This window comes from Urocampus carinirostris, chromosome 2 (genome assembly GCF_059441175.1).
Source record: "Urocampus carinirostris isolate Australia breed hairy pipefish chromosome 2, RoL_Ucar_1.0, whole genome shotgun sequence".
In the NCBI taxonomy this organism is placed as follows: Eukaryota; Metazoa; Chordata; class Actinopteri; order Syngnathiformes; family Syngnathidae; genus Urocampus; species Urocampus carinirostris.
This window is the reverse complement of record NC_142350.1, coordinates 40,809,053-40,824,948: the sequence shown is the minus strand read 5'-3', so window position 1 is coordinate 40,824,948 and position 15,896 is coordinate 40,809,053. Positions and strand designations below refer to the sequence as shown.

The following is a 15,896-nucleotide window of genomic DNA, read 5'->3' as shown; positions in this document are numbered from 1 at the left end:
TACTTGCCAAGCCCCCTAAGAATGTTTTTTTTTCTACTATGTGGCCCCTGAGCTAAAATATCTATCTGTCTATCGTTTTAAACCTAACATGAATAATCTAACGTACGGAAGTTTATTCGTATCTTGGTATTTGACTTAGTATTTGCGTTTAGGGGAGAGAAGCCCACCTGTAGACGCATTACAGAAGGCCAAACAGTAGATGTCCCCCTTGTACATCTTCTAGATGACAGAGACGCCATTTTGAAAAGCAAATTGTTCCTAGCACACCCACTCAGAGAACTGGAACTATGCCGCGGGGCCGGCCTCGCAAACTGAGAGTTAAAAGCAACGACGAAACAGGTAATAAGTACCAAAACGCAGCGAATAAAAAATAGAGAATTTAGACTGCCCAAAGAAGCCATCGATTTTTAAAAAAACACTTCTGTGCCGTGTGAAGTAAGACTTATGTGGAGTGTATATAGTCCCCGGATATAGAATTGAGAGTGGGGTTTGCTTTGTGCGGCGAAGGAGTGATTGAGGCGGAATGATATTAATAGTATTTCGGTGGCTGAACTCGCTGGCTGTCAGTCGAAATTGGCCGCACGAGAGAGAACTACGGTCTTCTGATCGCTGTTATTCCCCTTATGCGGTTTATGCGCTAGCGGAGTTTACCAATATTTTCCTGTTAGCATGTTTTGCTAACTCCTTCGTCGCTACATATAGCTTAGCCGCTAACTCGCTCAAATGGAGCGCTTATTGTTCCAATGTTGTCAAACTACTACGAGACCCGGCGATATACAGTACAAATGGTTTATCAATGTTTTTGAGAAACCAAACCATCCGTGCGTTCCTAAATAACTATTTACTCTAGAGTGCCATGTCTAATCTCGTTGTAAACAATGTTCACTACGCTCTTATCAGTGACAATTTATTACAAACTGTCACATCCCGATCGTATCTAATCCCAAAACATTAGTTGACGAATTGGATATTGATGTTTTTTACACACAACTGTTAACGGGATAAACTTATGATTTTGTTTATATGAGTCTGTAAACATTTTGTAACTTACACCTTACACGACCATCCCAATTGCAACAATTAGATAAATGTTCGGATTCGATGGACAATTAATGTGATGCAATGCAACCTATAGGATAACGCTCCTTGAAATATTGACACCTTCTCCGTCATTCTTGATAAATGCACGGATTCTTAGTTCGATTTGTATGCTACTTTGAGTTTCTGCTATCAGCTGAACGTCGGGGAAAATGAGTCAGGTAATTGAATCAATAGACGGGAATATTACGCTCCTTAAAAATTAAATATGGGACCAACTTCTGATTGTGTTCAAATGCAAATGTAAAGACCATCACAATGTATTTGGATGGGAATATCACCGCTTCTTAAAACGTAGAAACTACCCCCATACTTGTCATTCTAAGCCAATTGCTTCCCTTTTTGATTATGGCAATTCCTCTTGCTGGGCGATGATAAACATTATCAGGGTCTGGTAGGGTTACTTTAACTTGATTACTTTCAATTACTTTTGGATTACTCAAATACCAAATATGCTAATAAAAGACAAAAGAAACTAAATATGAATAAAATTGTGATTCACAACACGTGGTAAGCTTTCTCTCCTGTCTTTAATCTCCGGTAAAACTAACATAAGATTTGACAGAATCAAAATGAAAATAAATCCAAACAGCTTGCCAACATCATTTTTGCCGTTCCATGTATTCCGTTACTCCCCGAGCCTGCACAAAATTGAGTAATTTTATTCATATTTTGATTCTTTTGTCTTTTATTAGCATATTTGGTATTGGAGTAATCCAAAAGTAATTGAAAGTAATCAAGTTAAAGTAACCCTACCCAACCCTGAACATTATCAACACATAAAGAAATTGTTATACTGCATACACAATTTGAAATGATGGAAAAAAGGTACAAGGAAAGGGTATTTGTTGACAGGTACAGTATGTATCACTGTCATTGTTGAAATATCCTACCATCCATTATCTGCACCGCTTATCCACAGTAGGGGGTTCTGGAGCCCATCTCAGCTGTTTTCGGGCGATGGGCAGGTGAAACTCTGAACTGGTTGCCAGTCAGTTGCATGGCACTTGTTGAAATATACATAAACAAATTATTTTAATTTGTATGCGACATCACTGGAAATTAGTCAGGTAAAGCATGAACAGGAATATTACATTCTTTAAAATGTAAATACTAACTGTCGTAGTTGATGAACGCATCGGCAAATAATTATTTAGTTTGATTCGTATGCTACTTTTAGCTTCTGCTCTCAATAAGTCAGGTAATTCAAGTTAATGCATAATCCTTTATTTTATAAAACAATATGTTTCCACTGCCTGGAGATGGCTGAGATGGGCTCCAGCCCCCCCGCGACCCTAAATAGGATAAGTGGTACGGCGAATGAGATGTGATGAGATAAATGTTTTTTTGAGCAGAGATTTGCACTCACAACAAATCCACCAAGTACAGCATCAAGTATTTAATATTTTAACCAAATGTTCCCTCATTTTCTATTAACTTCTACTCTATTTAGAAAATATCCAAATCTGATCAATGTAATATTTAATATTTCAAATAAGACCGTGTATAAGATTACAAAATAATATTTTACTCTGCATCATACATTTACCGATACTTGCCACATGACAGTGGGTTAAATCCCTTCAAAAGGAATGGTTTGACAGTCTCCAGTCCAGAAAAAAGTTAAATTTCAAATGGCATATTGTGCACTGAAATTGCTTAAATGCTTATATACTATATAGAGAAAGTAGTAATTGAATATTGTACATCCTGTATAGTGACTACTTTATGTAAGACCATAAAACCTTTTGGTGGTTTAAAACCCAGCTCACATATGCTGTATTCCAGCCAGGCCAGCAATACAGCTCGTGGGCTTGATCCGGCCTGTTGCCTGATTTCATCTGGCTCAACATAAATTTCTGAGTATGTCATAATAAGCAAGTCTGTAGGTAATTAATTAACCCAAAAAATACTTTTTAAAAAAATAGATACAAACCAAACGTTCTTTCCTACCGCTAGACGGCAGTAAAGGGTGCTCCAGTCTGGTTTCATGTTAAAGACAATATTGTGCATTATTTTTTCAGCTTCGGTAGGCTCAGCCTAGTAGTTTGATATGATGCTATTGCCCGTTCACTGTCAAAACTCCTATTTTTTATTCCTTTCTCAAATGTATTTCAAACCCGTATGACAAATTAGGCAAGCATATTTTTATTTATAGCTCCCACTTGAGTATGTTTGTGATGTTTGTGGTGGGTTGGTTCATTTGTAATGCTGTATTTACTCAACTGTTAAAATAAACAAATTGTTGAAAAATTCAATTCCAAAAATTATTTTGTTTCCACCCATTGTTTGTGATTAAAAGATCCCTTATCATCTGTGCTTATAATTTGTAGAGTAGGCTACTAATGTATGCTAAATGATGAAGCATACTAAAGAAAAAAAGGTAAATATTTGGAAATAACTTTTTTCTTTTAAACTGGTCTGGCCCACCCGACAACAGAAAGTCTGGATCCAGCCCCTGTATCAGACTGAGTTTGACTTGCCTGCTCTATTCCATCTATAATGTCAAATCATTTTTCTTTCAAATTAAAAATAACTGCACTGATTAAAGTGGTGTGTTCTGTCCTTCATTTTGTATGCAGATGTTAATGAAAATAAGGTGGATGGTTTCAATGATGGAGAGTTCAAGGACAGGAAGTGCACTATATGTTCTCAGATATTTACCACTGACAGCCAGCTGCAAAAACATCTTCGTGAGCATGAGATCAATGACAAGGTGAGACCTAATGTATTATGTCACCCATTTGATGCATTTACCAGCAGTTTAACCCTTGATGCCCTTAAAACTAGTATAAAATGTGACAGTGAAATCATGAGCATCATAGAGATTCAATAAATAAATATCTCACAACATTTTGGATACCTGATCTTCTTGCCAGCCACATCGATGTGACCAGTGTCCACAGACATTTAATGTGGAGTTCAACCTCACACTCCACAAGTCCCTTCACACAACCTCTGACTTTACTTGTCCTGTATGCAACAAAAAGTTTTCCCGCATCGCAAGTCTTAAATCGCATACGATGCTTCACGAAAAGGAAGAGGTAAATCCAATCACAAACTCAGTAATAAACGTTATTCCACAAAGAGTAAACATTGACTGATTTTGCACCGCAGAACTTGATCTGTGCAGAATGTGGAGATGAGTTTGTTCTTCAGAGTCAGCTCTCTCTCCACTCAGAGGATCACCGGAAGGAATTGTCTGGGGTCAAGGTCTACACTTGCAAAACCTGCGGAAATGACCTGAAGACAGCAGCTCTCCTCAAGGAGCACATGAAATGCCATATAAAAATGAGGTTAGAATGCTTCACTAAAAAAAATACAATGAAAAGTAAAAAAGATGACAGTATTTTCTAGACTATAAGGCACATCTGATTATAAGGCGCACCTTCAAAAAGCCCTTTGGTGAAATGTTTGTCATATACAGTGCCTATTATGTCCCCAAAACTTGTTGTCATATTGGCACATTTCAGGTTCAAAATTAAAGCTAAACAAATAAAAATATTTTCTGAAAATCATTAACATGTGGGACACAATCTCTGAGTGGGATCAAATGATTTTAACAGTTTACATTATATTTAGGGTGAAAAGAATAAAAAATAGGCGTTGCAAAAATATTGGCCCCCTGTTCTCTCACCTCAACCAACTGACTCTAGAAGTTCTCTGATGACTTATGAATGTCCAATGTCGACCTAAATGACTAACCATGACAAAGTGAACTTGTGTGTCATTAAGTCTCAGTTTAAATGCACCTGCTCTGTAATGTGGTCAGAGGTACAGTGCCTTTAGTTCATAGTTCACATTGTCAATAAATGATTTAAATCATGCCCGCACGTATTCAATGTTTGTCACTTGCTTAGTTTGAGCAGAGAAAAAAAATGAAGAATATTTCAGACAGATTTTTAATCCAAATTAGGGGTGCGGGTTATACACAAGTGTGTGTTATACACACAGTTGTTTAAAAAAGCAACAACTCTAAAACCTCAACATGTCTATTTGTATTCATTCTCACAGGCCCCTGTCATCCAGTTCCCGAAATTACAAGAAAAATATTGATCGGAGTGGGTTCACCAATAGTTGCCATCATTGTGGAAAGGCATTCAAAAAGCCCAGCCAGCTTGTCAGACACATACGCATACACACAGGTAAGAGAAACAATGAATACATGTTTTCCTGTTAAGCATTTCAAATAGAAAATGGCTCATCAATGCAATGCTCAGAAATATATTTTCAGAAATTGCTTTTGTCTCCTTCTATATGTAATTTACATACCCTTACATTTTTCTGGCCCGATCCCAATTAATAAAAGGACTTTGTGAATTATTTAGCACCTCCCAGTGGTTTAAATACTGTAATAAGCAAAAAAACATGCATCATATATTGTGTATTGATTAAAATTCTCTTTGGTCTAGAAAACGGCATTTATTTTACATCACATGGGCTTCACCTAAAGGGAGCTGACATAATTGTCCACCATCTAGTTCCTACGGGTACTCAAAAACATCAGAAGGGCTGGGAAAAAAATAAAGGTGAAATGCTGCATTTTGGTCACTTTGAGTCTCTATAGTTTGTATTCTTCCTTGTGCATTTTAGTACTCGTTTAAAGTACTCGATACAGTGACCACTAGTGGTCAAAAAATACACACTGTCTCTTTACTGCAGGGTTGGTAAACTCAATTATCTTGGGGGCCACAAAACCTTGGGTCCGGGTTGGGGCTCATTCTACACAAAATAAGCTCTAGCCCTTTGAGACACTTTGTGATTAAGAGCTATACATATAATCATGACTTGACATGAAGAAAAATCAATCAGTATGTATTATATCAGTATCAATACAGCGAATAAGAAAAACTCAAACTACACATGTGATTTGAAAAAATTAATTATTATAATTCAGATTCTGATGTGTGTTTTAAACCTTTCTTTTTCTGAACACGAACTGTTCTGAACTTGGCTTCTTGCACAATAATATAAAGGTGGGTTGTGTTGTTTTAGGTGTTCTTAAAAAGTTGAAAGTAGGATATTTTCTCTATGAAGTATGTGTTAACAATGCACAACTGAGTTTAAAAAAATTCCACAGAACAAGCTTTCATCTTACTTTTAGCAAAGCTGTTTGGTTCGGAACACATTAGGTAGAAGGACGTCCACGCCTTTTTTTGTTTTGTTTTTTTGATAGGGTAGCATGAAAGTGGTGAAAGTAAGTAAAGCCCTATTTCAAGTACAGTCCAAACGACAACCAAAACCCATTTATTTGAGTGTGCTTAAGGAATGCATGTACCTGCATGCGCAAAATAAGGAGCTTGACAGAGGCTGCAAAGATGAAACCAGCCAGAATATGGTGGGAGTGAGTAAAAAGTTCCAAGTTGTATGGGTGGTTGGTTGGTTGGATCTCTTAACCACTATGGTAGTAGGGGCACCATTTCCTGTGTCGTGTCTTGGGCAAGTACAGCCTGTTGGCACCCAAACCTCTCCAGGCCAACATGTTTCCACCTGGTCTCGAACCTGGTCTCGAACTGAACATTTAACTCCTGTAATGTATAATGAGGAACAAATACAGCAAAGTTGTGTTTTAAAACCACACTCAAGCACATAAAACATGTTTAACACACTTGGCTGAAAGGCAGAAACTCAGCCAATGTTAAATGCAAGGTGAATCCACTTTCCTTTAAGCTTCAGTTCAATGGTGGTGACCATCTTCTCTCCAGAGGGAGGATCCATATCAAACTCTTAACATTTAACTTGTATATTTAGTCGAGGGCCTCACAGTATCATCCCATGGGCTGCAAGTGACCCCAGTGCTGCATGTTTGGGACCCCTACTTGATGGCCACAGAGGCGGATAAAATTGATTAAATCTGATGTTCATTTTTGGTAAAAGTTAAAATATTGGATTACAATTTTACAGCATTATCAAATACCTTTTTTGTTTGAAGACATCCTAACTCTCTAAAAGGTGTTGATCCTATCCTAAAGTGGATTTAACATATATTGCTTCTCAGTCGGAGAAAGATTAGTGAAAAGGCTGATGTCGATATGTATTATTTTGTTTTTGTGTTTTTTTTTTTTTACCTGGAAGCCAAAATCATGTAGAAATGAATATAAATACTTGAATGCATTTAAATATATTTTCGAGTTTTTCCTTGCCCTCAAGTAGGTTTTAGATCAGGGGATGGTGTAATAATAATAATAGTCTATAGTTTACAATAGTCTGTGGTCTGTGCTGCCCTTTGAGACGCCGTGTGATTAAGAGTGTCACAAATAAACGACTTGACTTGTGAGCCTAAACGTTTGACATTTTGAACCTAAGTTCAATTTTTAAAATGGATTCAGCCAGACCCCTGTGTAATGGAAAACGGGCATCTTTCAGGGAGTGGTGTAGACGAATACTAATTGAAAATTACTACAGTAGATGTCTATTTAAAAACAATGCTAGGGCTACACAAAGAAAAAATAGTATCACTATATAATGAGACGAAAAATGCTCAATTGAACTGTGAATTGCAGTAGATCCTTATGTATATGCAGGATTTGCATAATCTATTTAATCAATCTCATACAAAGAATAGATTTTCCTTCTTCTCTTATGCTACAACTTTCTGTGCTTTACACAGGTGAAAGACCCTTTAAGTGCACACATTGCAACAAGGCTTTTAACCAGAAGGTGGTACTGCAAACTCACATGGTGAGACATACAGGGGAAAAGCCTCATCTCTGCATGTTCTGCCCGTCTTCCTTCTCGCAGAAGGGAAACCTGCTCTCTCATGTTCAGAGGGTTCACTCAGAGGTAAGGATAGCAATCCCTCGCTATAACCTGGTCCAAATTTCAAGGTCTCGCTGATTCACGGATTTGTGTCATGCATTGTGTTCTGCATTCGCATTGGGTAAAGAGTCACTCAGAGAGTAGAAGCACCAGTGGAGAGTTTTTTAAGGGTTGCTCAGGATTTTTTGGACCTTTTAAAAAATATTTGTAATCTATTCGTTTGTGTTGTAGTAAAGCATGACTGTCATACTGTTTTATGCAACAAAGATTTATTGTGATTAAAGCTATATTTGCTAATTATATTATTGTAACTTTTTTTTTCCTTCAACACACTGTGGCTAAAAAAAAGGTCATCCATCATATGTAAATTAACAAAGGTTTACAGACAAGTTATTGTGGTTAAAGCCATGAATCAAGTCGTTTGGCTTTTCAATGACCATTAAAAAACATGTTCTGTGATTACCTTGCAACAAATGACGTGGTTCATTTTAATTCTATTTGTTATTGAATTGTGAAATTTGTACACTTTCACACGTATGCCTTGTAAGTGCAGGTGAATCTATGCTATTGACCAAATCAGGAAGTATCCGGATTATCATATTAAAAGCAAGAGTGTGCTGATCTCTCTAACGCTCTCTCAATGTGAGTTCCAGCAAAGTGGATTATTTTCAAATCAAGCGCTTGAAACACACTGCAGTACTTTTTTTTCACCCGCACGCACTGTAATTCTTGCAACATTTGCAAGAGAAATGTCGCAATCTCGAGCCATGACGAATACCGATGCCAGCCTTCTAGATATTGGTGCATAATTGGAGGAGCTTTTAATTGAACATACTGTGGATTTTTTTTACAAAAAATAAATACAAAGGCCCTATTTAAAACCAATCAGGTGTAGTGCTCAGTACACTAGAGACAAAAACCATTAATAAACCTCTGTTCATTCTTTAAGTACAGGTAAAAATTTGGTATCCCTGTAAACCAAAAGCAGGCTCAATAGCAGCAGTAGAACAGTACATAAAAAATATATATGGATTTTGTGAAGTATATTCAGTAGTCTGTTACAGAAGAACTTAATGATTTTCAAGAGTTTGAAATCTAACGATTTTAACAACTGACCTTTGTTTTTATGATTGCATGCATTTAATTTCAAATTTGTTTGTCAGGCACAGTCTGGCATAACGCTCAATCTGTTTTTTATAGCAAAATGTACCCGGAATAAATGTACAATGCATGTCATCAAAACCGTATTTGCTTGACGTTGCTTGAATCTTACCGAGGCGAGTCAGACTCACTTTCAGTCATTTGTCGGGTGTGCTCTTTAAATGTTTATGCATCACTGATCCACATCTATGATACCCAAAGTTTGTTTTGCAAACTTTGCAAGTAAATTGTTATTAAATGTGTCCAGGCTGTAATGCTCCCGAACTTTAGAAGTTTTTGGTACGTGCACTTGGCACTGATATCCGTATGTTTATGTTACCGCTTGAGACAGAGAAGTAGTTGCCCATGCACGACTCCCAGCATAGTTTATATCATTTAGAAATGCCTCTCCCTGTTCCAAAAACCTGTCTGGCGACTGTAGCCATCAATAGAGTTCATTTTCGAGTATTTCTATTTTTTGATTTTTGTCGACAACATCCATCAAATTATTGCAGCCCTACTTGTTACCATGGGAGACTGCGTCTTTCAGCTGCTCTGCCCCACATCTCTGAAATGCAATGCCACCTTACATGCTTAATATAAACTTACTTCACCTTTTCAAAACCAAACTGAAAACCCACCTATTCAGTTTTCCTTATATGCTTTAATTGTTTTCCTCGTCATTTCTTTCTAAGCCTTTTTTTTTTAAATTATTATAATTCCTAGTTTTTAGCATAGATTGTTTTCTTTTATCTTTTGAACTTGCAAGGGAGGCAGGCCAGGAGAGGAGCTTTCAGACAAAATTATTCCATTCTGTCCTAAAGGTTTCGTCAGAGCCTCCTCTTTTTATTAAACATACACAGTTACAAAACAACATATCAGCCCAAGTGATGTGGGTATCAAAGAACAGAAACATCTTAGACCGATAGCGACAGTGATGTGTCAATAATAGTCAAAATAAGGAACAGGCATCCTGTGAAATCTCCTTTACAAATTGTCCAACATTAAAAACAGAATGAAGTTTTATACTATTGCTGTTGAAGTTTTTAAATTCTTTATTTGCGTGACGTTTCCTCTCCCAAAAGTAAAAAGAAAAAAACCCTGCAACCAAGTGCGTGGTAGTTTTTTGTTTTGCGGTGCTCGGGTGAAGGCACAGAAGAAACGGTCGGTCAGCTCGTGATGTCACAAAATTATCCTGCTGCGCGGTCTAGACACACGAGCGATTATTTTCATTTTCTTTTCAAAAACGTCATGCACAATTGACAGAGATGTAATTTTCTGCTCCACTAAAAGAGGAACTGCTTTTACTTTCCAACAGAAGATACTTGAACTGCTCATTAAAGCTGAGATACTTAAAGATGGGGTGCGTCGTTTGAGGTGTTCTTAAAAAGTTTACAATTAAATATTTCCCCTATTAAGTATGTTTAACAATGTGCAACTTAGTTTAAAGAGCCTTTCTATATAATATTTCACCGTGCCCATCTGCTTTTATCTTTTGTCCTCAGTGTTCCAGCCACGGAAGCATAAGGCTGGAGGAATGGGGGGCGGAGGGAGAGTAATTTCACGTGCATGCACACGGTTTTCTTTTATTGCAGGATGAAAATGGTGAGAGTCAGAAAAGGACTGGTTTAAATGCAGTCCAAATGCCAACTCAAATCCCCCCAAAATATGAAAAAAAAAGTTTATTCGAGCGCATTTAAGAAAGTTAGGTAAAAAAAAACAAAAAACAACTACCTCGACAGAGGCTGCAAAGATGATTTCAGCCAGAATGATGATGGCATCAGCAATTCGAATATTTGGAAGTTATGGACACCACCCTTGACCACCTAAAAGTTACTTAATTTACAGACACTACTTAAAAGTTACCTAGACACTGTACAGCACATATGTACAAGTCGAGGCCCGCCGGCAACATATCCTGCCCCAGACAAGGTTTTTTTTTGGGCCCCTGAGATGATCTTGAGTTGTTATTGTATCATACACCAGGAATCATATTTTTTTACCGTACATTATTTCTTCTTTGAAAGAAGTGTCGTTTTTGCTTCATATATTTTTTCACTTTAATGTATTTCAATCCAAATTAAAATGATGGTGTTTCAAAAAAACAGAAAACCAAAATACTCATGAATAGAACCCCATTGCAAACCTCAGAGGGTTAATGAAAAGGTCCACTATGACTAAATGGCATAATTACCTTTCCCAAATATATGCACGACTGTCTTCAAGCCCTTATCATACTTTCAAAAAATAGAAATGAAAGATTTGTATTCAATCATGTTATTTTCACTATCCCTGGATTTTCTCATCTTCCATTTCAGAATGCCTTCCTTCATACTGCACATACAAATTGTCTCTGCTCTCATCATTCTTTGATCTAACCGGAGAATTGCCATTCCTTTCTCCTTGTCCAAAATGCAGTATCAGACATTTGTCTATGTGCTACTTGGCTGGCCCTCAGTTTTACCACTGCATTTCCTGTACATGTTTAGCTATCTTCTTGATACGTTTATACTGTTTTTAATATTTGACAGATGCAAAGGATATTGCATAGATGCCAGTTTGTTATTTTGACGATTATTGCGCACTGTTGTTGGTTGTTTTGATTAATACAAACTATTTATTTTTTTGTTACGATTGGCGGGTCATGATGCAGTTCTTTGATTTCCACACTCTTTAGGACTCATCTGCTTTTGTAACACAGAATAACTAAAAATAAAGAGCTCAGGCTTTTAAAACAGGTTGACATTTTTTGTCTGTGGTTTGGGTCCTTTCCTGTTTTATTTACAAGTTTAAAATTATTTGAGGTCTTCTGTTTTTTTTTGAGTGTCTAACGAACATTAAAATTCTACATCACTGACAAACCGCATACTCTTTTCGTGACATGTGGGAGCATCTTGCTACTTGACTTCTCAGACTCTTAGGAATCAAAAGAGTGATGTATTTAAAGAAAAAAGTGATATTGTCACAAAATGTTTTGAAAAGAAAAAGGTGGTTTGTATTTGTATGTCTATATGGCCGGACGTGACCAGTTCCCCAATAGTCAAACATACAAGATACAAACACAATGACAAGTATTCTGCCATTTCAAAGCTTTATGCTTGGTTTTGACACAGAAATATATATTGTATTGCACACAACTGATATAAAAGCTCACAACAATGTGTACTTGTGTATGATTCCTGTTACAGGCAAAAGGTGTGCCATTGTTCCCCTGTATGGACTGCAGCTGTGTTTTTAAGAAGTTGGGCAGTTTGAATGCTCACATTGGAAAAATGCACATCTCTGTCATTGACGTACCCTCTGCAACTTTGGTAAGGGACCACATTATGAAGAAAAATACATTTAAGACTACTTTTAAGATCCATGCTGCTAGATTCCTTTAAAAATCCTTTCCTAGGTGTGAATATGCAGTGCTCTCTATTTTCCGTTTTAATTTAAAATTCATGACTAAATTACACTCTATGTACTGTGGCACATCTTATTTTGGGACGAAATAGCACTCATAGTTCAGCATTTGGTTAAGGGCTATACAAATAAACATGACTTGACTTGACATTTTATTAACAAAACAGTTTTACAAATTTATTGTTTTAAAAAAAAAATGTTGTATTAGAGAAGCCTGATTAAAAATTATTTTAAACGTATTAATCTTTGGAAATTTTTTGTTAAGATTTAAAATGTTTAATTCCCAAATTTGTTTTCATTAGGCTCTATGAATACCAAAATATTAACAAATAATATATATATAATATATAATATAACATATATATCATAATATTATATATATATAATATAACAAATATTCAGCAAGTTTTAAGGACAACTGTGTAGTCTAGTCTATTTAGTCTATCTCTCTAGTCTAGATTTAGACTTCTAGTTTAGAGTATTATATCAATCCTAATTTGAGTTCGTGGGTGTGTGTTCATATGTGGCTGAACCCATTTTCGTTAAAATTATCACAGTAGTACTTTAAGTTTTGTGTCAAGGTACCCCCAATAAATACCAACATAATCAGTAAACATTTGCTTTCGTGTAAGAGTGGCTCTGGAGCTGCATGTGGTCATACTGCTCTTTGGCACTTCCTAGTGGGCCCCTAGCACTTATGCAACAAACCACGGCCCCAATGACCTCGCTCAAGTAGAATGCCCAGCAACGCGGAATGACATATGACGAATTGTCAGATCGTAGTGGAGTGCAATTGGTGATCTAAAAAGGAAATTAATTATAGTTATATTTTCATTCTTTTTCTTTGACTTTGATAACAGTGTAGTGAACATTGCTTATAAGTAGGGTAAGCTCAAGCAGAATAAATTGATGTGTGTTTCTGCTATTTAAGGAACATGCAGATGTAATCACGGAGACCGTGGGGGAATGTATGACAGTTTTTCAGTTTTTTGAGTCTGTTGAGCGTGTTTTATTTTAATTTTTTCTCTGACCTTGTGAGCTGGTATGGTCTCTCACTTTGTTTTTGTTTTTTATTGTGGGAGATCCAATTCGGGAATGAGGGGACAAAAAGCACTGTGTTATAAAACCGTGAAATTTTGAAGTGCAATGTTAAGCTGAGAGTAGAAGCAGCAGTAAATCTCAATAGATTAAGCTTAAAGCTTTAAAATTGACACCAACAAAAAAAATCAAATTTGCACTTAAAGTGCATTTGGATAGTATTCACAGTGCTGTTTTTTACTTTTTTATATTACAGTATTATTCCAACATTGATTGAAGATTGACATTTAATAGTTAACCTTGGTTTTAACAGTGTTATGACTACCCGTATTTGAGTTTTTGTGTTTTCAATGGATACAAATGTGACAAAACATATATATTGTATATATGGCTGTGGCATATTTTTGTTTGAAGCTTTATTCAGTTGAATAAACCCAACAAATTTGAAACAAACAACTGTGACCTTATTGGATTAGTATTATAGATGTAGATAGAAGAGCAGTTTCAGTGACAAACTGCTGTCACTGTCTTGTACTACGGACAGACTGAAGAGATCTTTTCTTCCTCATGCCATGAGGCTCTTTAACTCTACCCGGCAGAGTAAAAGCCCACATTAAACCACACCACCTACATTGCATATTAGCGAATTTTATTGCAATATGTATCCTGTGTAGCACTATTTAGATATTCTATATAACACTCTACAGTGGGCATTTGCACGTCACACTAGGTATTTGTATATTGTATTCTTTTTGCTTTATTATTGTATTGTTCTCAGCTCAGGGATGCTGCTGGAAATGTGAATTTCCCTCCGGGGATGAATAAAGTATCTATCTATCTCTATCTATCTATATTGAGCAGTAGTACCTTTTTATACAAGCACCTCGAAATATGAGAATTTCAGTTTTTGAGTTTTATTTGCAAATTTAAAAAAAAAAACGTGCTTGTTATAGGAAGGAAAATCCAGATAACGAGCAGTGCTAGAGGCGACCACTAGAGAGCACTCAGCTCCTGACTGCTCACTGCCAGCAGTGTTCAGTCTGTGCATGCAAACTATTACAGGCAAAAAATATGTTAATTAAAGCATGGAAAGGAATTTTACGTTAATTTAAAATTACAGTAACTTTAATTTTAACTGTACAGTAAGTGCTTACGTATCATCGACAATCTCTCGAGCTTGTGTCTCTGAACTCTCTCCAATTTTGCTGCTTATTAATAATTGCAGATTATCTTTATGAAGCGATAATAACTTACAAACACAGCGTAGAACCTTGTAACAGCAAGACAGACTATGTAGAATATAGCAACAATATTAGCAATCTACGATGATGTTGTTCCCTGCTTCCAGTGATAGAGCCGATCTGGATTAGAACAAAAATGGGCAAGATTGGTCTTCCCATATTTAAATTTGTTACACAATTTGAAATGATCAAGAAACGTATAAAATAAAGGGAAAATGTACAAGTTGACAGGTTTGTGATCACTGTGACTCCCATTTGTTTTTAGTGATAAGGAAGATGTGTTTTATAGGTATTTACGGTTCACATTGATGCTTTTGGGAGGTCGCGAACAGGCCAATTAGTTTTTAATTTTTTCATATGTAAAAATAACGTCAGTGCAAATAATCCTGGAACAAACTCGGCTTATGTATTTTATTTGGACTTTTTATTCACTTCCTTTCAACAGTTCAGTTTTCCTTTCATATTTTATCCCGTTTTCTTGCATGTTCAAAAGGAGACGGACACAGTTGGTGCTGCAGGATCAGACGGTGGAGAGGCAGTAACAGATGTCATTCAGCAGCTTCTTGAACTGTCTGAGCATGTTAATGGAGAGACACCTCAGCCCCAACCCCAAGAGCCGGCTGTTGCCATGGAAAGTGCCATTAACCAAGACATCCTACAGGTGAGACAAGAAGTGGATCTCGACTCCAACTCCCCCTCACCTCCTGCACACATATTAGACGAATATTAGACTAAATATTGTTTAACTGTTATAATGTGGTTGTTGTTTTAGGCAATTAAGATTATATTGTCATAACAAATTCCAACCATATTTTCATAGCAAGCCCTAGAAAACAGCGGGCTCACTGTTGCCCCAACTCAGGATGGTGATGCCAACACCAGAGAGTCTACGAAACAGACATCAGAGGCCACTAATGTGGAATCAAAAAAGGCACAGCCTCTGGACAAACCTGTCAGAGAAAGAAAAAGAAGTATTTTCAAAAAACCTATTCAAATGCCAGGTATGGAAGCAAAAACAAACAACAAACAAAAACAACACACGGTGGGCGGTCAAAGAGTGCCAGTCGTGAGCAAACAAACAGGAACGTCCTCAGCCGCCCTGACGCTAACGGGATCTAGCCGGACAAAATTATACCAACAGCGGCACGCGCCGCCAAAGCCAAACCAAAACCAAAAAGCCACATTTTTCTACCTCCAAGCAAACATGAGCAGAAC

At 36.7% G+C, this 15,896-nt stretch overlaps 1 protein-coding gene across 2 annotated transcripts in view; it reads left to right on the top strand.

Moving 5' to 3' along the window:
• Positions 1-266: 266 nt before the first annotated feature.
• znf236 (zinc finger protein 236) overlaps positions 267-15,896 on the top strand; it is a 66,345-nt gene continuing 50,715 nt past the window's right edge. For both annotated transcript variants that reach the window (XM_088326513.1, XM_088326514.1), the window contains exons 1-9: positions 267-339; positions 3,681-3,814; positions 3,978-4,142; positions 4,216-4,394; positions 5,113-5,243; positions 7,709-7,881; positions 12,186-12,308; positions 15,175-15,342; positions 15,502-15,682. In XM_088326513.1, coding sequence (XP_088182639.1) covers positions 288-339; positions 3,681-3,814; positions 3,978-4,142; positions 4,216-4,394; positions 5,113-5,243; positions 7,709-7,881; positions 12,186-12,308; positions 15,175-15,342; positions 15,502-15,682 — 1,306 coding nt within the window. In that variant the 5' untranslated portion in view covers positions 267-287. The remainder of the gene's footprint in view (positions 340-3,680; positions 3,815-3,977; positions 4,143-4,215; positions 4,395-5,112; positions 5,244-7,708; positions 7,882-12,185; positions 12,309-15,174; positions 15,343-15,501; positions 15,683-15,896) is intronic.